Source organism: Parasteatoda tepidariorum, chromosome 5 (genome assembly GCF_982258835.1).
Source record: "Parasteatoda tepidariorum strain Cologne lab strain chromosome 5, Ptep-v5.0, whole genome shotgun sequence".
Taxonomy (NCBI): Eukaryota; Metazoa; Arthropoda; class Arachnida; order Araneae; family Theridiidae; genus Parasteatoda; species Parasteatoda tepidariorum.
The window spans coordinates 7,558,011-7,583,283 of record NC_141759.1 but is presented as its reverse complement, the minus strand read 5'-3'; the positions used below and the strand labels follow the sequence as shown (position 1 = coordinate 7,583,283).

The 25,273-nt window shown below is 30.4% G+C and overlaps 2 protein-coding genes across 2 annotated transcripts in view; one reads left to right on the top strand and one right to left on the bottom strand.

The window, feature by feature from the left end:
• The window catches only part of LOC107446137 (multidrug resistance-associated protein 1), a 74,284-nt gene extending 59,493 nt beyond the window's left edge, over positions 1–14,791 (top strand). Inside the window, exons 23-31 of the mRNA XM_087163303.1 lie at positions 2,610–2,775; positions 2,857–3,056; positions 4,525–4,651; positions 8,527–8,628; positions 8,765–8,911; positions 9,067–9,225; positions 10,522–10,688; positions 12,726–12,920; positions 14,597–14,791. Of these exons, the coding sequence (XP_087019429.1) occupies positions 2,610–2,775; positions 2,857–3,056; positions 4,525–4,651; positions 8,527–8,628; positions 8,765–8,911; positions 9,067–9,225; positions 10,522–10,688; positions 12,726–12,920; positions 14,597–14,708 (1,375 nt within the window). The 3' untranslated portion in view covers positions 14,709–14,791. The remainder of the gene's footprint in view (positions 1–2,609; positions 2,776–2,856; positions 3,057–4,524; positions 4,652–8,526; positions 8,629–8,764; positions 8,912–9,066; positions 9,226–10,521; positions 10,689–12,725; positions 12,921–14,596) is intronic.
• Positions 14,792–22,825: 8,034 nt separating this feature from the next.
• Positions 22,826–24,871, bottom strand: LOC147808541 (uncharacterized). Its single transcript, XM_087163304.1, has 3 exons — positions 24,638–24,871; positions 23,231–23,377; positions 22,826–23,069 (listed from the first exon to the last, which is right to left on the bottom strand). The coding sequence occupies exons 1-3, from the start codon at positions 24,786–24,788 to the stop codon at positions 22,960–22,962; spliced, it is 408 nt and encodes a 135-aa protein (XP_087019430.1). The 5' UTR covers positions 24,789–24,871; the 3' UTR covers positions 22,826–22,959.
• Between the last annotated feature and the right edge of the window lie 402 nt (positions 24,872–25,273).

The window sequence follows — 25,273 nt, the reverse complement described above, 5'->3', positions numbered from 1 at the left end:
TCAACATTTTGTAAAGGAAGTTAATATTAGAAAGACGGCCATATTGGTCCCTTTTTCTTATTGATCTGTAATTTGAGAAATAACTTACTGAAAGTGTTGAGTACTTCTGATTTTTCATAATTAGATTCAATTTAAGTACTTATTTAATCATTCACGTGTGAGCCTTGTAAAAACGTATGTATAAAACGTTAAACCTAGAATAACGGGAAAGACCAGAGTTGCCTCGTAGGTGTTTTAGTCTGTATTCCATAACCCTAAGTAATTTTGGGTTCAAGGTATCCCAGTTTCATAAGATTAATAGTGACCGATGTATGGTACCGCTAGTACGAGAGACCAGCATCCCAGTTTCATTAAAACAAAATTTCTTTAAAGAAAAGCAGTTTTATTTCAACATATCTATAATTATTATTTATAGAGAATAGGAATCCCGATGATCTCTTTAATCAAATATTTTTGTTAACCAAATCGAATAAAAAACCATAGAATTCCGATGATAAAGTCTATAATTTGTTTTATTTACTTTATTATGATTACATTTAAAAATGTTAAATATCTAATTGATCTACACACAAAAATATGCAATTGACCAAATTTGCCTTTTTCAGTCTCTTTAAAGTTAAATTGTCAGAAGTTGAGTAGATCAGAAGTCAAAAGAATAGTTAGAAATCAAGGTGAATTCCTGGTCACTAATTTATAGTCTGGCGGACTTGATCTAATGACTAGATGTAGTTTTTGAAGATATTCCTATTGGCTGTAGTTGGTCGCAGTTATAATTCAAGCTTTTTTTTTCTTTTAAAATTTGTTACCTGAGCTAGAAAAAAAGGACAGGAATCAAGTTTTTTTTTATTTAAGAAAATGTTCAACGGGAGACAGGGTTGTTAAAAGCCGCTGGAATGGAAAATCGCTTTCTAGTCAGGAAGTCTTCACCCTGCTGTGTTTTTAAAATTAAAATAACGCAGTCTTCCTTATTCAAGGAAACTCTCAAGTCAAGTGTAAGAACAGATTTGTTATTTTTGGAATGGAATGGCAACCAGTTTATTAACTTTCAAAATAGTACCGTTTAGTATTATAAAAATATCAAAAGGGTGAAAGTTTTCAATCTTTGATACAAACAGTACATATAAGAAAAAAATCATTAAAATTATTAATTCATTATAATTTATTTGCAAATTATATTGTACTTATATATATATAACTAATATTGTTTGAATAAATTAAAGGGCAGATGAAATCAATTATCATTAACGAGAGAAAACTATTTGCTTTCTTCGTATTAAATTTCAACTACATTTTACGAGACGATAAATTTAACTAAACTAAAGTTTCGACAATGAAAATCAATCAAATTAATATCAATTTTTGTTATCATTTTTTCACAATGCATTAACCATATGATTTTTTTCCGAATTTTAAAAATTTCAGCTTTCCGATTTTACTAAGTTCCACGCATTAAAACAAACTATTACTATATTATTACAACTATTATACATATTATTATGACTATAACTATATACAAACTATTATGATATTATTTAGTGTAACGTTCATTTAGAATTGTTTGTTTGGATTTTTTGCGAAAATTGGACATTCTCTAAATTTATGCATCGTTTTTCTGTTTCCGGATTTAGATTTTTGCACCCTAGAAAGCATTATACAATGCTTGCGGTTATATATATTTTAAGAGTGATCAACTTATATAACGATTAAGAAATTATTCAAAAGCAATAAATTTGTGAAAGCAAGAACAAAACTTATAAAATTCATTGGTTGGGAATTTAAATCATATATTAAGCAAAACAAATCACCCACCAGAGCAACTTTTTATATAAAAATCTATTTTTTCAGGAATTATGATTCAATTGTAATGGTTCAAATGGTAGACTCAAAATTTGCTAGCAATTTATTACAAGTTATGAAGTAAACATACACTGAAAAATACTAATCTCATACTAGCAAAGAAATTCTGTATGATCAAGATTGCCAAACTTCCGCCTAAACTTTTTAACTGGTAGCAAAAATCATACTCCAAAATACATTTCTTATTTTTAAATATTAATCATAAAACTTTTTGCAATCACCAATAAGTTTAGTAAGCGTATTGCATTGATAGAAGACTGATACAAGTTAGATGAATATTATCTATATAAATTGCGAAATTAGGAAAACTTTGAATTAATTTGATGTTACTCATTAAAGTGCTATTTTTGAGACACCTATAGAATGTGATGTTTAAATATATTTTTATCTATTATCTTTTTAGAATTTACACAGTAACGAAGATCTAACATTGTATTTAGAACAATGTATTCAGAAGTGTATTTAGAACAACAATTATTTTTATATATATTTTTATGATGAAAATGTTTAAATGTATTTTTATCCATTATCTTTTTAGAATTTCCACAGTTACAAAGATCTAACAAATGTATTTTGAACAAAACTGAACCGTGCATTGTTTTAAAGTAATTTTTTCCCCTTGTAGATACCATATATAATATTTTTCCAGTATCAGGATGAAATAGATTCAATTGATTTGCGATATTAAACAGTCAAGGAGTTTGAATTACCCTAATGAGAGTTTACAAATTACTCAATATTTTTCTCCACAGGTTCAGCTCTGATTTGGATATTATAGATACAGAACTCTATGGTCAAATTGACGGATGGTTAAACTGCATCCTTTACGTTCTAGCATCCTTTTACATTATTGGAAGAAATGCTCCCATTTTTCTGGCTTCACTTCTTCCTCTTGGCGTCCTTTACTATATTTTTCTAGTAAGTCCCTTTTTAAAACACTAAAGTTATTTAATTGCGATTCTACTAAATTACTTTAAAACGAAAGAATCAACTTTTCAGAAACTGCATCTGAACACTTATCGGCAAATCAGAAGACTAGAATCTACAACAAAATCACCCATCTACAGTCAGTTGTTGGAATCGATTCAAGGAGTGTCTTCAATTGGTGCTTACAAGGTGCAAGAGGAGTTTATTGAAAGTTTTGAAAATAAACTGAACAATCATATAGTTTGCTTTTCATCCACCGTAGGAAGTAATAGGTAATTGTCTATTTCTTAAATATTTAAGCAAAAGTTTCTAAATCATAATTATTTTATCCATTTGAATGCGAATATGCCTAAGAAGTGCATTGCGAGGAACAGCTGTGATTGAATAACTATATATATATATATATATATATATATATATATATATATATATATATATATATATATATATATATATATATATATATATATATATATATATATATATATATATATATATATATATATATATATATATATATATATATATATATATATATATATATATACTATAATAGAATAAGAAAATAAAATAAATTGGGAAAACCTAAAGATTCTCTGCAGGATACATTTTTTTACGTCGTTATATTTCGAAATAAAAAATAATTTTTCTAAGATAAAAATTATTCTTTATAATGAGTCTATATCACTAAAAAGTAAACATGCAATTGAAAATGAGTTTCAGATGAAAGAAAAAAACAGAAAACAAACTGACAGATATAAAGTAAGAAATTATAAATACCAAAAAAATAGATATACTGATCTAACAATTAACAAAACTTGCTAAGAAGAAAAAATAAAAATGTGTTTACATCTTATATCGAATTAAATAATTATTAAACATATATTTAGTAAGAATATGAAGTTAATATGTTTCAGTGCTGTCACTTACGAAATAAACATTTTATTTATATTAATTCGAAAATGTATGCAACAAAACCCATACAGGAATGAAAAGTTAATAAAAACTGTATAAAGTATATTTTAATTCTAAAATCATTAAAAAACCATTTAAAAAAGTAATGTTTGGACCTTAACTTACAAACGTGAAATAGGAATTAACTATTTTATTAGTTTTCCTACTCTCAAAGAGTGACTGATTATAAGTCAGAGCCTACAATCATGAATAGAAAGCCGTTTATACACTATATATATATATATATATATATATATATATATATATATATATATATATATATATATATATATATATATATATATATATATATATATATACATATTACATTTTAACGGACTATCATTTATTATTTCATAGAATAACTAGGTATTTAATGGAATAACTAGATAAAGAATGAAATTTTTCATGAATTATATATTTCAAGTGACTTGTCTAGTTATTTCATGAAATACCTAGTTATTCTATGAAATAACTGAATACCAATTTAACGGTAACATAAATAAAAAAAAACCTGTACGTTCTTTAAAATCTTGTACATTCAGTCAAAAAATACACTTTACTAAAACTATCATTTTGAAAAAAAAATGTCTTTATCTTTCCGAACCTAACTGATTACAAATTTTACATCCCCATAACCGAATTAGGTAAAAACAAGTGCTTGTATAAATGAAATTTTTTTCCCACTGTTAATTTAATGACTTTTATTCTTTCATTATCCTTTTTTATAAAATTTTCTATAATTTTAATTTATCAATTATTTCTTTCCATTTTTTTCTTTCACAGGTGGTTTAGATTTTGGCTTGATATGCTGGGCAGTATCATTGTGTTCATATCAGCTTTCCTTGCTGTGCATAATCGGCATAACTTGACTCCTGCTGATGTTGCCTTAATGATAACTTATACTTTAAATGTAAGCAAAGCCTTTTAATTTCTAATTGCAGTCTTGAAAAAAGTTAATCACCATTCTCTAAATTGTCCAAGTTGTAGGCACCTTGTATTTGGTGGGTGCACAAGTGTGTAAAACCTAGGGTCTGAAAAGGTTAATATGCAAATACGTATATATATAAATAACGAAGTGAAGAGAATGTCGATTTTTACCGGCTAATGTCAACAGTCACATAGTCGCTTTGGTGAAAGTGCGAAATATTTGTTACATAAGATATGATATTGATTTACTGGTTGATGTTATATTTTTTCTATATTTTAATATATGCTTAGGATAGATTATGAGAAACATCAGTGTTCGGAATACCGGGCAATGGCACTAAACTTTAAAAAAACGTTAGTGTAGGCTATACCGTTCAAATGTATGACGGACAGTGGTACTGGGCCTTAAAAAACACCAGTGAATGGTATACCAGACAAATGTATACAGGGCTGTTGCACTTAACTAGACTTAGTATATATTTCGGGCATTTACCAAAGTGACTTTGTGATTGCCATTCAAAGGTGGAATTCAACAACCACCGAAAAAAAAGGGTTTATAATTTGGGCTAAGCACATTTCATCATTTGAGAATGGGTTATTTTTTTATAAAAAAGATGAATAGGGGGAGTAATATGAATTCAATGCAACATTGATTATGGAAAAAAACAAAACATTTAAATAGTTTTAAGCAGATTATTTACCTAATAACAGAGATGCCAATTTGTTACGTTCTATCAAATGCATTTTCCCACTGGCAGTAAAATCTATGCTTAAATATATGAGTATTTATTTAATTAAAAAGAGAAAAAAAACTGATTTTGCTTACCTCTACTCATAAATAATTTCAACATTCGATTAAGACAAACCTACCATATTCATAAATTAAATAAATTTTAAAGATGTATTTTCTACCACTTTCTTATTTTTATTAGATTTTTTTTTAGTTGGTTCTTTCGGAAGCTGGGTATATCTTATATAGTTGTCTAATCAGACTATGGGAAATCGAGAGCAGGCTTTCAGTTGTGGAAGACTTTGTTTCATAACACGAGGGATTACGAAGCTGTAGGAGTTCTTTAAAAACTATCAGTCTTCAACTTGATTCTATTGCTTATATGGAATATGTATACTTTTATATATGTAGATGTAGTGATAGATTTGATCCCTTTACCTCTAATTAATCAAAGTATTACCTTTTCTACCACAATAAATAATAATCACGTAAAAATTATGTGAAATCCGTAGTGGTTGAAAGACATGGTCTAAGACAGGGATAGGCAAACTGTGGCCCGTCGGAAGGTTTTATCCGGCCCGCGGATAGAATTTTAACTTGCCGATCCGTGGCGTATATAGACTTAGTGCATCCATTTTCTTGTCTACAGTTGTTTTGTTCTTTCTTTTTTAACCAAGTACTAATGATCTTTTTACTTTCTCTATTTTTGTTCTACAAAACATACATAGATGAAAATAGTTAGCACAGCCAGCTTCAATTGGTAAAATATTGAAAACAGGAAGATCTTTATAAAATAGCAGTAGACTGGATCCAGTGAGCGTGTATCTTTCTCGAGGTACAGACATATGGAATCTAATATATGTAAATTGTACTTTACATGTGGCTGACTGCGCACTTAAGAGAACCCCAAAGAGCTGATTTTTCTGCCGGCGGCGTGAGTTCTAACATTATTTATTGTGCATGGAAAGATTAAAAAACACATAAAACGTCATTTTAAATGGTGTTGAAATTATTAAATGGCTAGTGCTTTTTGGAGTTATTTGTAAAATTTTGTAAATCCAAAATAGCTGCTAAAAACGTAAAGTTGATTCAGAGTGCCATGTGTTCAATAATGAATGGACTTGGAGACATTTTTACTGTTAAAAAAGATTAAACAGTATGTCTTATCTGCAATGAAGCTGCAGCAGCTTTTAAAGAATGCAACATTAACCGACATTTTACAGTCAAGCATAAGTCTGCCAACTACAAAGCAATGTCTGAATGTGAAAGAAGACAAAATGCAGAAAGTTTTCTAAAAGAAATTATCAGGGCAAAAAAATTTTTTTAAGAAGATGAACAGTGCCCAAGAAGCAGCTACGCATGCAAGCTACATTGTAGCATACAATATTGCTAAAAATAATAAATCTCTTTCTCTCCCACTCTGTGGGGTGGGAGGTTTGTTAAACAATATATGCTACAAGTTAGTGATGTTTTATATCCAGACATAAAAAATAATTTTGAGTCTGTAAGCTAATCGGGAAAAGCAGTAACTTCTAGAATCGAAGCCATCGATTGAAATTTGACATCACAATTAGAGTCAAGAATTGTACAATTTATATTTTGCTCAATAGCTATGGATAAAAGCACTGATATAAATGATACTGCTCAATTAGTGTTATTTATAAAAGCTGTTGATGAGAACTTTGAAATTACCGAGGAGCAGGCGCGCATGCGTTCTTTAAAGGGAACTACCACGGGATGGGATATTTTTCGTGAGTTTCAACTATGAAAGTGGCTATAACAAAAATATGTAATATTTCGACTGATGGGGCACAAATTATGAAAGGAAAAAATCCGGATTCCTTAGACCCCTTAATCAGAACTATCCCGGGAATAACGTTAGTTTTCTCCATTGTGTTATACACCAAGATGCTCTGTAAAACTCTGCATTGAATATGAAACCTGTGTTTGACGTAGTAGTAAACCTTGTAAATACTATTCGATTTCGTCGGTTTACTCACAAGCAATTCCGAGATTTTCTTCAGTCCGTGCAATCTGAATACTCTGATGTATTACACGAAAGTAAGGTGGCTTAGAGCAGGACGTGTCTTCGAGCGAGTTTGGAAGCTAAAAGCAGACATAGTGTAGTTCTTCCATAGGAAATAGTCTTCAGTAGAGTGCGAAATATTAGAAGATACAGATAGGCTTTCAGACTTTGCATTTTTCACAGATTTTCTTTGTCATATGAACAACATGAATGTTAAGCTGCAAGGAAAAATCAATTCATCTATGATATCTGGGCCCATCTCAAAGCTTAATCTGTTTTCTGGGCAGCTAGCTAAGAACGACTTGTCGCAATTCTCGAGGTTAAATTCAATACCCCAATAAATAAGAAAAAGCTTAAGAATTATTAAGATTGCTTGAAAAAACTACAATTTGAATTTGAAAGCAGATTTCAAGATTTCAGTGCTACTCAAACAGAATTAGATATTTTTACCATTCCTTTCGATATAAATTGTGAAACAGTGAGGTCGAATTTGCAGCTTGAATTAATTGAGTTGCAATTTAACAATCATCTGAAGTAGTTGTTTCTGAATATGCCGAGGTTTGAGTTTTACTAATCATTACAATTAGCTAGTTTCCAAAATTTAATATCTCACACCCAGAAAATCAGTGCTATGTTTGCTTCATCTTATATATGTGAACAAGTGTTTTCAACTATGAATCCTAGAAAAAATCATTTCAGAAACAGACTAACAGACAAGCATTTAGCCTCTTTCCTTAAAATAAGTACATCTCACTTCGAACCTAATATAAGGAACTTTTAAAAATGAAGTGTAAGGAACTTTAAAAGAACTTTTATGAAACTTTTAAAAATGAAATGTAAGGAACTTTAAAAGAACTTTTATGGAACTTTTAGAAATGAAATCGCAATTTCATTCATTTCATTAAATACATTCATTAAAATTTGTATATCATTTTTTTTCTTCTTTTTTTTAGAAGTTTTTACTCTGCTCACCTAACTTTTTTTCTCGATTTTTTTGCCCTCGATCAAAAAAGTTTGCCCATCCCTGATCTAAGGTATTGTTTCTTAACCCCTGATCCGTGATAATTAAGATTTCATTGAATTAAAATTATTTTTCCCGTAGGTTACAGGTGCTATTAAATGGTTTGTAAGACTAAGTTGTTTTCTAGAAGATAAATCTATTTCTGTTGAGAGAGTAAACGAATACTGCAAACTTGATTCTGAGGTATGACATTCTCCTTCTTTCTATTTTTTTCTTATTCTTTCTTCCTTTTTAATGCATTGAAACAAAATCTCGTTATTTTAAGTCCTGAAATGTTTTAGATTTTTCTTTTTAATTCATATATTTTGTGGAAATCTAGGCCGCGTGGGATACGAATTCCGACTGTCAAAACAATGATTGGCCATCCATTGGTCAGATTTCGTTCAGCAACTACAGCACGAGGTACAGAGAGAATCTGGACTTAGTATTGAGAAACCTTAATCTATCTATAAACGGAAGTGAAAAAGTATGAGACTGTTTTCGTTTTTTCCATTTTAGAGAATTTTAACTTGCATCTTTGGTCAGGGCTATTCTAAAATAACCCAGTCAAATTTGATTTAAATATAAATCCTTGAAATACTATCTTTTTAAAACTGTATTAAGAAATTAATTTTAATTTAGGTTGGCATTATAGGACGTACTGGTGCTGGAAAGTCATCGATCACCATGGCTTTGTTCAGGATTATAGAACCAGTGACAGGAACAATATTTATAGACGACGTAGATATCTCTAAACTAGGCTTGCATAAACTAAGATCAAAATTGACTATAATTCCTCAGGTAAGTTCGAAGTTTGTTTCTTTTGTTTGTAACAATCTAGGGTTTCCTAATAAAAATTATTAGTTTTAGTTTTAATAATATAATTAACATAGTCATATCTTGGTAGCATCCTACTTCGTCAATATAATAAACTCTTGAAAGATTAGTGGAAGAAATTTCAGTTAAAAAAAGGAATATTTTCTCAGCGGATATTGCAGAAATCTAGTTTTGAAATCTTCCTTGTGCTTGGATTTGTGTGGGAAAATGTTTTGATTTTTCTAAAATGTCCTGCGATTAACCAATCACTGGATCTGAGAATCTCCTCGCTGCGATGGTTAATTGCAGAATATAATTCAGAAGAATATTGAAAAATAAATAAAATAAAATGATGTGGGTACAAAAAACAGAATAGAAGATAACTCTACAAAACTGAATAATCGAAAAATGAAACTGTGCCATTATTCCACTTAGTGTTAAAATATAAATGTTTAACAGTCGAGAGTTTTAGTACAAACACACTATTTGCAATAAAAATCAGTAAATCAATAATCAGTAATCAAAAATCAGTAATTAAAAAATCAATATTGTTGGTCTCCGTATACTCTGGCAGGCAACAGTGATACGTCATTATTAGATTTAAAAAAATATGTATAATTAAGAGATTTTGTTATATACAGGATCTCAGGCGGATGACTCACTGATTTCAAAATTAAAAATCTCTAAAATTAAGTATGATAGAGGAATGAAACAAATTTTGAAAGTTTTGAAAGCTGTTTCCATTTTACACAGAATATTTGGAATTTAGTTACACAAGTGGCCTACAGATGGTGCTGGTCAGTATGGAGTGTTCTTGCAAACACAGATGTCGTAAGACAGTAATCTAACCTATAGTATTCCATTACTAGAAAACCATGTTGTTACCACAAATTTGGTACAACAACCTTCAACACGTTCGAACTAATCATTCTTTTCTTCGATTGATTGCAGCGCCATCTGCTAGTAATTTGTGTAAATAAGCTCAATAATATCTATACAAATTTTTTACAGCTTTCATGAAATACTTACCGTTCGCTTAACTCCTCTATCGCACTTTGATTTCAAAATTTTTAATTTTGATATCAGTAAGACAATTTGTAAAGAACATTTTTTATATTTAGCTTTTTTACACTGAACTTTTATAATTATTTTTTTATATAGCTGTCAAAAGTTTCACAGCCTTAAAAAAATCGACAGTATATAAAAATTGACAATAACATCTGTTAAAGTTGAATATTTTTTAATGTGAAATAATTTATTAGTTTCGTTTTTATTAAATAGGATCCAGTTCTCTTTACGGGTACATTAAGATCCAATTTAGATCCCAATAATGAATACAGCGATGATGCTGTTTGGCAGAGCTTGGAACGATCTCACTTAAAATCCTTTGTGACTTCTCTGGATGTGGGTTTAGAGCATAACATTGAAGAGAATGGTGGAAATCTAAGGTATGTAGGCTCTTGAAATAAATTTCTCGAGTTTCGAAAATAACATTTTGATTTTAATTTTTTTCACTTTTAAATTGTGAGCCATAACAGTTGCACCGCATTAATATAAATTTGAATTTTTGTCACATTTATAAAAACATATAACATTTTAATTTATTCTGAGTGGAGGGTTTTTTTGAATGAAATCACTGAGTCTCTTTACATTGAGCTTTAATTAAGTATGGAAAAATAAATAATAAACTCAATTCCATTAAAAATTATTGAAAATATTAACTCCTTTTAGAAGAACAGCGTCTATCAGGCATTATTGTAGTCTATAAATAATCTACCAATCTAAATATTAAAATTTGTTATATCGAAAGCCTCCACACGGTTTCTTATAGGTTGCTTGACAATACCACAATGATGGTGAACTATTTTACGAAAGAGCCATTTAATAGAATATCCAGAAAAAATAAAAAAAGTGATAGCAAACGACAGAAATTTTTTTTAAATTTATGAACGTGATTGGTTTGCTTTATTCACTTGTCAGCCAGTACAGATTTAATTCTTAAATATATATAATTTTCTCTCAATTACTTTTACAATAGAATTTAGTTTCATGCGCACCACCGGTTCTCTTTTAAAGTAGTCTGCGCAGACTACTTATAGAAAACCGTGTGGTGGCTATCTGATGTAGGAGATCATGCCACGACTCAGCATAAGTTTATATTCATGACTTGTTAGCACATGATAACCAAGTATAGATGAATCGACTCGCCCCAATGTCCAGCATGTGTTCGCTACGCTAAAAACTTAAAAAACACTTAAGAGCATAAATGTCTAGTCTATTACTTTGTGCATCGGAACAAAATGTTGCGTTTTCGCAATAGTTTCCTTAAATGGGTTTACCGTTGAAAGTACCCTGAGTGCAAAAGGTTATTTAAATATTCAACTGTTTATTATTTAAGGGAAAATATTTAAAAGATCAAGTTCATACTAGTCTAAAATAGTTGAAATAAAAATTTATATGTCAAATAAAAGTGAAAAATTTCACGAATTTCCTAATTTACTTAATCTGTAAGTGAAAATTAAGAATAAGTAGGGGCATGTTTCTCATCATTTTTTACATTTTTTATCTGAGAGGAAATTGACCATTGTCTGAGTTGAATTTTTCATAAATGAGAAAAATAAAGCGCTCTTAGAGTTATGTGATAACAGATAAAAGTACCTTTCAAAAATTTTAAAAAGTGTTTTTTTTTAAAAAAAAAAAGAAAAAATCAATTTTAGAACTTATACCTCTAAATTGCTTTAAACAATTAAACTGCTTTACTTAAAGCTTTAAAGCATACAACTTTATCATACTACTTTTTTCCAATTGTTTACGTTATTTTCATAAAATAATTCATTTACTCCACAATTTAAAGATTTCCTAAAAATCTTGATTTCAACATTTAGTTTATCAAAGACTTTATAAATTAATCCCATTAACTTAATCATGTTTTGATTTTATAAATATAATTTATAAATATGATTTATAATAATAATTTCAGTCGATTGACTGATTGATGAATGATAAATCGGGTGATATTATCGATATTTCCATCTTGAACCGCAATGGCTTTTATGGATTACAACTCTCACGAAGCGTTCCAGGTTCAAATCCCAGCAGTGACAGCTCGAATTGAATTCTGACCCCGGCTCGCACCAACATCAATATCGAAGAAAAATATTCTTGGTTGTTGATGGATTATTAGTTAGGATCCACTTCTTGTTCAGCTAATCTTGGGATGTTTTCTGACTTTCCTTTCCTAGTAACGCAAATAAAGGTTGGCTCTATCATAATGTTCTTCACAAAGGTTATTTCACTTCTGTGTTTGATCTTGAAGTTCCTTTGTTTTCTTCATTCGGTTCAAATATACAGAACATCGATAGCCTCAAACTCAGAATTTGGTCTGCTGTTCAACGCCAGCTATAAAATAAAATTAAAAAAAGTATCTCATAATGAGTTCTGTTTTTTTAAATAAATGTTTAATCTATATGCAAAATATTTTTCAGTGCTGGACAAAAGCAATTGGTGTGTTTAGCTCGAGCACTTTTGAAGAATACGAAGATCTTGGTGCTGGATGAAGCGACGGCCTCTGTTGACATAGAAACAGACAATCTCATTCAAAATACAATACGTACTGCATTTGCAAAGAATACAGTCATTACAATAGCCCATAGGCTGAACACAGTACTCGACTATGACAAGTAGGTATACTTTATTACTGCTCATTGTAGAAAAGAAAATCGCATCCGTTGTCCACTAAATAACTACCACAGCTGCTAACTCGTTGCTTACTGGGAAAGATTTCAAAAACCTTGTAGTAAAATTACACTTAGAGTAGGACCAATTTTCAGAAAATAAAGCAGCTTCACCCCCAAAAAATGGGACTTTCCCCTTTTGGAATCAGACATAAGATTACCAAGCTTCACAATTATTAAATCTCCTTTCTTATTTTGTAACGATATTATCTTTTATGCAAGTACTAAGCGAAAAGCCCTTTCGCTAAAATGGTCCTTAAGATTTTAAAGTATTGATAAGAAGGCTGATTACAATTAAATCAATTTAATAATTTTTAACAATTTCAAAAAACTTTTAAATAGTTCATTTTTAAATTCCTAAAATTTTCAAATTTTTTTTTTATTGATATGAATTAAATTTTATGAAAACAAAAGTCCATCAAACGATTTAAACAACCAGCTGATGCATTAATGATATATTGCTGATGCGTTGGTGCATTTTTACTAACCTTTTGTTTATACATCAATATGTTTGCAAGTACATAAGACGCTTCGGAAGTTTTCATGTATTCAGCGAAATATATAATAATTCTATTATTTTATTTCATCTTTTTTGTTAAAGATACAATTTTAAACCTTTTTTCTTTAGAAAATGTTAATAACATATATTTATTAAATTTGCAAGCTACCCAAATTCTTTTTATGTAATTACTGATTCATTAAAAAAGTAACAAATAAATATAATTGAAAACATACCAAACACTTATCTGTTTAGCTCTGGAAATGTACTAGAACAAAAATTTCAATACAGGAAAGAGTTAAACTAATATATTTTTGTTTATAGCAGAAATGATTAACAAATTTAAAAAAGTGACAGCTTCCGGCAAAAAGGGTTCCACTTGGTCCATTGACTATCTAACTAAAAAAGCAAATTTTTCAATGTAGAAGTAATTTTTCTTGCATTTTTAATTACTAAAAATTCAATTTTTAGGATTTTATCTCCACACCTTTTTCTTTCTTTATTTAACAAAAATTGGGTGCCTGGGCCGCGCAGCGGCCCCTAACCCATACATCATGATATATTTACAAGTTGAATTAAAAACATTTTGAATTATGCAGCATTAAGGTACTTATCTCCGCACCTGTCAAAAGCAAATGAAACGATGAAAAAATTACGAAGAATATAGTGTTTATTTATTGTATAAGGTTTTTTATATTTTTAAAACTATTTATCGTTAAACACATGTTTTTATTCTAGTCTCAGTCTTTAAGCTTTCCAGGCGTTAAATAGTGTTATTAATTTTGTCCTTAAAGAATCACACGATTTTTTGTGCTTTTGAAATAATACGAAAACTAAAAATCAGAAAATGTTTTTCTGAATTTTTTTTTAAAAAAAGCGCTATTTCATAAGAAATGCACGAAAAATATACAATTAAAAAGCAGTAAAAAATTTGAGTTAGAATTATAAAATCGTAAAAGAAAGAGCTCTTACTTTCCGTTCCCACGTTCCTTTAGGATTTCTGTTTTTGATTCAACCGTTTTAATTCAAAATTGCCATTTTTTGTCAGCTTTCCTTAGGAGAGTTAAAACAATTTCTTTTGAAAGATTAATTTTTTCTCATTTAATATTCAGTTTTATTCCAGAATTGTTGTTATGGAAAATGGAACAGTTCTAGAAGTGGGAAATCCTTCAATTTTACTTCAAGACAACGGATCAAGATTTCATGAAATGTGTAAAGATGCAGGATTTATTTAGAAATTAGAAAACCAACATAAAAGCATGATTTTAATTTATATTTATTGATTTTATTTTATCTATTAAAATTTTCATGCATAAAATTGTCTTCATTCTTTTTATTAACTATGTGAGTGATTTAGTGTAGAATGTTTCAGCTTTGTTAGAATTATGCATGCCTTAACCCTTTTCCGAGCAGTGTAGACAAACTGGCAACACTAATTCAACAAATGTTACAAACCACTAGAAATGTAAAGCTAATTGCTTTAAAACGTAAGCAGCCACTATTTTTTAAAACAACAAAGAGATAAAGAATGCAGCTTCACTTAGAAATCAAACTTGCATACGTCTTGTGTGACTAAAATTTTCAATCTAAATTTCTTGTTACAGAAAGGGTTTAGAAATTTAGTTGTCTACCAAAATAATTTAGTTCTATCTACAGTTCTTCTCAAAGAGCGTTTCCTTCTCTAAAAGGAGAAGAAAATGTATTTAAAATTTTTATTTATATTTACATTAACGAAGCGAAGATAGTTTTGTGTTCCATAATATAACCGGTTGCAAAACGTAAAAACGCAATAATTTTTACATTTCTAGTGGTTAGTAACCTTTTTTGAGTTAGTAAATTAGCGAGATAGGATAAGGTGCACCTTAAAGCAGTGTTTCTCAAACTTATGCCTTTTTGTTTACCCTTTCTAAATTTTTCGTAATGCAGTGTACCACTAATAAAAAAATGAATGTATGTTTTTAAAAATATGTTTATTTTTCTTTTTTGGTGCAAGTTTTGTTAATAAGTTTATTTGCATCAGTGAGATGGATGATATTGTTTTTGCTGTGATAAAAAAAATTGCACAAAAGTTAAAAATCACAACTGGCTGTTGACACCACTGATTATTAACTTTTAACTCTGCAAATAATAGCCAATAGAGAAATACGTAATCGTAAATTTTCATAGCTAGCTTTGTTTTTAAATAAAATTTTATGATTTTTCGTTTGTTGCAAGATATTTCGCATAAGAACGCGTACCCCCCTAAACTGTCCCCGAACCTCTGAGGGTGCGCGTACCACACTTAGGGAAACACTGCCTTTAAGTAGTTTCAGATATTTACATAAATAATATTAATAAAAATTTTAGTATATGTGAATCCAGAGCTGAAATTAAGACGAAAAAGATAAAAATAGAAATAATCTGGAGAAAAACATGGGGAACTATATAATTAAAAGGTCGTTTTTGAATGGGTTGAAATAACTTTTTACTATTCCGAGTTTTGAACTATTTATCATAATTTAGCCATAAAGAAAAGATTTAAAAAAATCTTTTTCTCTGATACTGAGTCCTATAATGTTAAACAGTTAAATGCTGAAATTTAAGTAGTTTTAAGAAGTTTGTTTCTGTTGAGTGGCAACAGTGTGTCAAACATTGCTATTCTGATATCCTCATGATTGAGGATTAAAATATTTTGTTAGGATCATCTTTAAGTCAGTAAACTTCATTTTTGTCTATTAATCACCTACATTTAGATCAAATTTCTTACTATTCTTAGTTTCTTTATTCGGTTGCTGGTATTTTGGTGATTGCGACTGTTTTAATAGATATCAAAAATACTAATATGTATATATAATGAGCCACAATGGCTCAGGCTGAACCGGGTTCGAATTCCAGCGATGGCTGATCAATACAAATTACGCATCCGGCTTGCACGGATCACAGTGCTGGCGTAAAATATCCTCAGTGTTAGACTGATCAGAGTTCCCTTGCAGTTGGGCTAACCGTGGGAGGTTCTCGTGGTCTTACTCTCCATGTAATGCAGATGCGGGTCAGTTCAATCAAAAAGTCCTCCAAGAAGACAAATTTCTCCCAATACTCGATCCAAGAGTTCCCTTGTCTTCTGGATTGGGACCAAAAGTCGGACGATATCTGTGTCATTGTCAGCCACGTGTGTAACAAGGTTTTTCAAAGCTGTTTCACCAAGAAAAATACAAAAGCCATAGTTAAAGTGCCTTACACTTGAAACAAAGCCATAATTTTAAACTGTACAGGGAGAAAAAAAATATCACCTTAAATAACTTTTGCTCTGATGATCGAATTTTCACGTTCCTGCGGGTGATCTTAAATATGCTAATAATGTAGTGCTAACTATCATTGCGATTATTGCTTTAAATAATTTGGCAAATGACTCTCATTTCATGACTCTCTGTGATTGTACTATTTTCAGATAAGGCAGCCGATTTAAAAATTTTCAGTATATTTGCTGCATTCTATGAACTAGGAGATAATATTTCATTTGTTTATACCTTTGTTACCAGCATAATTGTTTGAAATTATGTATTTAAGGTTCGTGTAATTTGAAATACAAGCTTTGTGTGCCTTGATAGAAATGTAATCTACTTCAGTAATTTGTAAGGATTAACACAAATAATATAATACGGTTAATCAAGGATCATCTATTTTTCTTAACCTCTATTCTTAACTGTCGTTGAACAGCCGACTCCAATGGAGTTTACGACTACCATTGTCACACTATGTAGTCGTGTAATTTTTGACCCTATCTAGAAGACAAGGGAGCTCCTGCATCAAGTATTGGGAGAAATACCTCCGTGTAGGACTTTTTGATGGAACTAACCCGCATTTGCGATGGAGTGAAAAACCACGGAAACTTCCCATGGTTAGCCTGGCGGCAAGGGAACTTTAACCCATAATCTTTCTAGCACTGAGGATATTTAACGTCAGTACTGTGTTCAGTGCGAGGCGGGTACTGAATTCGTTCGTCATTGGTGAGGTTCTAGCCTGAAAACCTCATTGAGAATGAGCGCTCAATCCTCTAAGCCAGTGGTGCGCAAACTTTTTTCGACCGCGACCCCTTTTGTAAAGAGAAAATTTTTGGCGACCCCTAGAGATAAATGTTCACAAATATAATGTATATTTCGAGCATTTCTTTCGTTTCATCGAATAAAAACATCATCATATTTGACTCATATTAATTTTATTTATAATTTTAAGAAAATACTTTTTGTATAACACAAAAATCAGTAAATTACCCTTTAATGAGATGTATGTGGCTGCAAGTTTCTAATTATCTCATCGATGTTTGGATGTATGTTGCTAATTGCAATTCGCATATCATCTTTAGGTTTTAAACGCGAGTGGTATTTAGTTTTTATTGAAACTAGTTTGCTAAATCCAGTTTCACATAAATACGTTGATGCAAATTGTATTAACACTCTGATGGCATTCTTGCATAAAACGGGATATTGTTTTTCCACGGATAGCCAAAATGTTTGGCAAGGCTGAGTCTCTACTCTAGTCTAGTCTAGTCACACAGTACTCTAGTCACCCAAGGGCATCAATTGAGACGAAAAAGTGGAGTGCCCGCTCTGCAGGCAGGTACTTCGTACTACATCTCAACCTAAGCCTAACATAACTTTATAAGAGAAAAAACTCCTTGAAAGTTATTTACTCTCCATAACGTAATGCAACTAAAGTGACTCCATACAGTCATCTAAAATTCTCTCCCAATCTTGATTTTTCTTATATATATATATATATATATATATATATATATATATATATATATATATATATATATATATATATATATATATATATATATATATATATATATATATATATATACATATATATATATATATATATACAAGCATATATATATATATATATATATATATATATATATACAAGCATATTTAACATTCATTCAAAACACAACATTTGTATAATGAGGGTGAAAGAAAACTTAACACTCCTAAAAATAATATGTAAATTTTTGTCTTAATTATTTTTAAAAGTTCGAAATAAAACTTTAAGAGAAATAAAAAATCTAGAAAGAAAAAAAAACACTCTCCTGAATTAATTTAGCCTTTCTCCCTCTTTCAGTGGTTTTTCGAACATGTGATTTCTGACACTCAGTTCTTCTTACTCGAACCTTGTTCTTTGAAATTCATAGTCTGGCAGGCTGGTCGATTAGAATTCGGCTCCCGGTTCGCACTGACCACAGTAATGATGTAAAATATTCTCAATGATAGGCAGATTATGTGTTAGAGTTCCATTGTCGTCAAGTTTTTCATGGGAGGTTTTCGTGGTTTTTCCACTTCATCTAACGCAAATACCGGTTACTTCCGTTAAAAAGACCTCCACAAAGGTAAACTTCTCCTAATACTTGATCCAGAATCTGATCAGAATTGTCTTTTGGATTGGGTTCAAAATTACAAGACTATGGAGTTCAGCATTAACAGTCGTTAACCCGAAAATTTTGTCCACTATTCAACGGTTATAAAATAAAAAAAAAACAGGTTTGTGAGAGCCGTGGTGTTTCAGAAGTTACAGCGCTAGCCTCCCAATAAGGTATAAGGTAAACCACGTTTGAATCCCTGAAATGGCTGGTCGATACGAATTCAGCAGATGGCTCACACCGACCAAAATGCTGGCGTAGAATTCATTTGCATTGAATTATCTCTGGATAAGCGATCTTTATAATTGTTGTCGAGCTACAGCAAAAAACACTAAAAAGTAATATTATGCATTAGGAGTAAAACGTTCGGATTGCTCTCCTGACCAAACTGTGAGGACCATATTTTCTAGATTGCAGCAACCCCTCTGCACTTTGGAGGTAAGAAGTCAGAGTTCTTCAAATGAAACGTTTATTTATCTGACAGGAGGATGCAAGTTTGTGTTTCTCATTCCCTTACATTAAATATCGTCTACACTAATTAATTACCATGTTTGAGGTCAATGCTTTGACCTCTTAAGAGTGAGTCCAAGAACGTGAAAGTTCCCATCATAAAATAAAAAGGTATTCAGGTTTGTCCGTTTTTTCTTTCTTTGCGCACTGCATGAAAATTTAGTCTTATTGGTCAGATAAATAATAAATATTTAAGATTATGTCTTTTCTCTTTCAATGCACCATTACTGAAAATGTAAAAATTCGCAATAGCTTTCTTTTTCTTTTTTTTTTTTAAAGTATGGTGTGAACGCAGTAAAGCATTTCGCAGATTTTTCCTCAATGGACTGGTCCTGGGAAAACAGGGAAGCATTTTATCAAGATTTTTGTGCCATGGATGATGAAAAGCAGGTATGCACCATAGTATACAAACAGGTATACAAACTTGCATAATCGACTTAGTAATGTCAATTCATAAAATATAAATAGATAAGGAATGACAATAATTATTATTGAAGCAATTTGAACAAAAAAATTATTTAAGTTATCGCTGCAGCTTGCAAAAAAGTTACACGAGAGAATTGGAAAAATTATAAAAATTAATAAAAAAATATCTGAACAAATTTGCGGAAAATTTTTTCGTAAGAAATTTCACTGAATAAAAACATTAAAATATTGCACTGGTCCAGGTTAGACAGAGAAACAGCAATTCAAGATCAATGCCCCATGAATAAAAAAAGTAGGTCTATTGCACTAATGAGTAAGCAATGACAATTCATGAAATAGCCATTATTAAAGTAGTGTAGTTGTAGGAATGTCCATTATTAAAGTAGTTTGAAAAAATTACTGAATGTTTTGACATCAGTTTGCACAAAAGCTGCAGGGTTGTAATAGGAACTAAATGTTAAAACTGATGAAGGATATCGGAACTTCTTAGCAGGAAATTTTGTATCAGAGAAATTTCATGGGAAAAATTAAAAAATATTGCTTTACAAACATTTTCAACATTTATAATTGATTTGGTACACAAAGACGAAGGTTTTTCAATTATCCTGAAAGCGTAGATGATTCAAGGAAATATTTTTGAAGATTTTCTTTCAAATCACATGAAATTACAGTACTAAAAAAAAATGGAGTACTAGACTAAAATTTCAAAATGAGTACCCAGGGAGAAGAATGGATTATTCATATAATTAGAGTCAGTTTTTCATAGGAAACTGTCCTGGTAACAAAAGAGACCCCACTATGCTAACTTCCATCTCTATGTTTTAGAACTTTTACTTTAGGAGGAAGCAAGAGAAATATATAAATTATTTAAGCTCGTAAACAAGTCTAATAATTATTCCATCTCTGAAACTAATTGAAATAAACACGAAATTTGTTCTCGAATTGTAAAAATGGCCATGGAAACTCAAATTGACAGTGATTTAAAAGTAACAAAATTACACAATGATTTATTATAAATCCTACGTAAAACTATATGAGTTAAACATTCAATGAGTTATTTATTCAATGAGTTAAACATATTTTACAATAGCAGCAAAATGACTTGAACCATCAATGGGCCAACATTCATGAATCTTGTCTCAATTAGGGTTTAAAGAGCCGTTATTTTTCCGATATTGACAGTAGATAGAATTTTCCAAATCACTCGATATTTTACAGCCACTTTACAACCATTATCGGTCCTATGTAAAATTATCAGATTATCCCGATATTTTATATCCATTTTTAGAAAATAAAGTCAACTTACGCCCGATATTGGCCATTATAGGAGCTATTTTAAAAAAGTCTAAACATCCCAATATTGGTCCCTCAGTGTATGTTGTTATAGGACTCAGGTGGATGCAATTTTGAACCCAATTGGTGCCTAGGTAAAATTGTTTCTAGGTTAATTATTAACCCTTCTTTGTATGTTTTTTTTTAAATATTTTTTGCGAAATAAAACAAATTGATCTAATTCATGCTCTAATACATTAAAGGAAAAATTTTATAAAAAAATAATAGCATAAATATATAATATAAAATAAATCAAAAACAGCATGGTGAAAATATCAATAACTATGCAAAGTATATAAAAAATAATATATCTTTGAACATCTTTTTTTTCTGATGATAATTTAAAAAAATATATTATTATTATTATTCTCTTGCAACACTCATATAATTTTAGCTACCACGCGGCGCTTGTCTTCAGAATTTTTGTCGTCAAGTTTATTTTCTGATAGACAACCACGTTTTAAATGGTCCAAGTATTCTTCGATTTTAAATCTGAATCTCTTCTCAAAAATAGTATAAAAATAAATACATGGAAAAAATCATTTTCGTCATACATTCGAAGTAAAAAATATTAATGTAAATTTCTGTCTCATAAATTTCTGTCTCTGTATATTTCTGCCTCATGGTTTTGAAAAGATTATTTAGGTATTTGATGTAAATTGCGCAGTAAGTATCGTAGACACAAAAAAAACAACCATTTTTCCATTTATTAGCGTTTGTTAGAAAAAAAAAAGTCAGAATATTTATCAAAAATATTCAAAAAATCGTACGTTTCTTCTAACCACAACAAAAGGCGGAATGACAAGCTCAAACCGCCCTAGCAGCAAAATAATTAGTGCCCCCATCGGACCAATATTCACGAATCTTAGTTCACTAGTGTTACAAATTGCGGCTATTTTCCGATATTTTTCTATATATATGAAATAGACCAATATTTCCTACAGGCAAATTGGCCTATATTTCCTATTTAGAATTATCCGATTTTGATTATATTTTACAGTCACTTTAAAACCAATATCGGCCTTTCACCCAATACAGTTAAATAACCTTCGCAACAGCTCAGCCCACCTAATGAAGTCGATTAGTTCATTTGCAGCTGGGTACATATTACAACCGGGTTCCAGTCCCAGCGTTGACTCCACTATATATTTTTCCATTCTCTTCAACACTTGAAGAGTGCCCTGCACTTTCCAATTTGTAGCCCTGGACTATTGTAATATAATACTCCATTCACACATAGACGCCAGCACCCTAAAGCTGCTTAACACAAAAACGACTGGTATTTCTCATCTCTTACGGGAGAGGAAACATTCAGATAAAAATATTTAAAAAAAAAATGATTGAAAAATAAATATTAAATAAATTAAAATAAAAATATGAAATAAAACGATAAATTATTTTAATACTAAATTAATTCAAGAATTTAATTTAGGAATGCCAGCATAACAAAAGAATTTTAAAAAGAAAATACTCATATAAAGATACTCGTGAAACAAAAGCATGCTAAAGAATAAAATATTAACTATGTTAAAGACTTTAATAAAAAAAAAAAAAAAACATTACATTTTCTTCTGCTGAGAGCATTCTGAAATATTAAAATCTGAGTCTCAGTAATATTAAAACAATATCCAAAAACCAAAGTGGGAATATATATGTAGATTTTACTAGCCGTAAACACTGATTGTTGTGCTGACCTTTGGTATAATGGAGTTGATTTGTTTATTAGCTTCTTTCACAGTTAATTTGATTGAACTAATTACGCAACTGCTTTTGCAGAAATGTGCCACTACTCTAATGGCAGACATCTTTAAGGGTGGTTAACTAGAAACATTTGATGCCACAGGACTCGTCTCGGTCTCTAAGATGTTATTTTGAGTCTCCCCGGGGCAGATGGACACCTGCCCGGACTGTGTGGAGGTGTTCGGCACTAAAATAAATTTATAATATTAAATAGAAAATATTAAAACAAAAATGAGACACAATCAAGAACAAGAGTATGACGAAAACCGGCAATTATATATTAAATTCGGAACTGAAATAAAACTATATATATATATTAAGTATATAAATAAATAAATATTTTGTTACCTTCAAAATTTTCAACATCGTTTTCATTACAATATGTACAACTCTCATGTTCAGCATTAAACCATTCTCGAGTGTTATACCAAAGAGCTGTGTCAAGTTTCTCTTTATCCACACCTTCCAATGTTAATAAGTTCAGCTCATGTATCACTTTAAAAAAAAATAATTATTAACCAAATAAATATTTAAGTAACTGATTCAAGGGAATTAATATATACTTACGGACAACAAGAGTAGTTTTATTGAACCGGATGGCCTCAAAATAATCTTTATGTGCTTTGTAGAATGACGGTTGGGCGATTAATTTTATAATTCTAATTCTTCTCATCAGTGCCTCCGGAAAAGATAAGTAATTAGATGTTATCATTCCCGGAGGAAAATATTGTGTGACGGGATCCCGGTTTTTTCGCTCCAAAATAATTTCGTGATGTCCGTCCAAATAGTCCCTCATATTATCATCTAAATTTTTAATGCCAATATCACGGACATCATCAAAAATTACAAATCGGTGGCCAATCGCCATTCCCAATTGGAACATCCTGCGGGTATCATCTTTTAAATTAATATTGATAGTGACACCCCCAAACAAATCTTTAAATCCTCCCGCTAATGTTGATTTACCCGCGTCGAAATCCCCAACCAAAGCAAGCCATCTATTTTTAGGTTTAGCATTTTGAAAACAATTTAACGCGTTTATGACTAATTTCATCAAATTCACACGACCATATAATTTAATTAATAATGTTGCATAGGCATAATGTTGAACTCTAATCTCTATGTCCAATTGAGAATAATTTGAAATTATTTCATTCATCTCTTTCATTAAATAATTAACATTTGAGATCCGTGAAATCATTTCTGTAGCATACGAAAGAACAACTTTCGTCGCAGCCCCCGCATGCTTCAAACGATCGGCCATCGCGACAAATAATTTTGAATTTTCAAAATGTTGTGTGAACTCATCATGAAATGTGGTGGTTTCATTACATATTTCTGAATATTCATAAGTTAAAGTCATCGGGTTAGTAATATTACGAGCAAGAGCAAAGTCAGTGAACATTTTAAAGCTAAAGGTTAGTTTCTCAGCAACCATATATGGAGTAAAGTGATTAAGTGGTACTCCTCTACTAGCATTAGATACATAAGCATACAAAGCATTGAAATTCTTAATATACTCACATATGCATGGTGAGCTCACAATAATTAAATCATCCTCAAGTTTTTTTTTCAGTTCGAGATTCTTCATCGGTACAGTTAATTCTACAACAATGAAGCCGATATCAATATCATTACGATTATATGAGCCAGAAGCAATTCTTTTACTCCGAGGAGTAAAGAATTCGATAAGAATTTCGAGCTTTGGTAATAAAAATGACAAAAAAAACCAGCGACAAGCCCTCTGGTTCATACCTGAACGAAGGAAGGGCTGGACAAAAAGCGGCAGTTCAATTTCTAAACGTCTAGGTGAATGTGAGGAATTAGTTCGAGAATTTACCTCAATACCAGAATCCACGTCAGTAGCAGCCGATGTTGAGGGTTGAGGAGAACTTGGGTGTTCCATAACGAAAATAATAAATAAAATAAAATAAAATTAAATTAGCAAAATCTGTTACTTAAAAATTAACCAAAATGAAGAATAAATTAAATTAGATATTTTATTTAATGTTTTTTTAAGAAATACTTATTAGAAAAAGAATAATTTCATGAGCAACTGCCAAGAGCACATAGAAATAAAATGATATTTAAATTTCCCTCTATTTATATAAAAATCTGAGGGTGAAAAAAAAACCGTTAGAGGATTATTTTTATAATTGCATTTCAGAATCTAACTCGAAAAGCCTCCACAGCAACGCTAAAAAAAATTTTCGCCTTTGATTACGTCACAACCTACATCTAACTTTGTCTGAGAAAGATATTAGTAGGTCGTCGTCGTTAAAAAATATGATAAAAAGTCCTCTCGCCCCACCCATTTTACGTCATAGCGATAGCTTTTCCCCTTTGCGCGCGAAATCATCCTTCTTAGCCCATGAGAAATAAGTTTACATT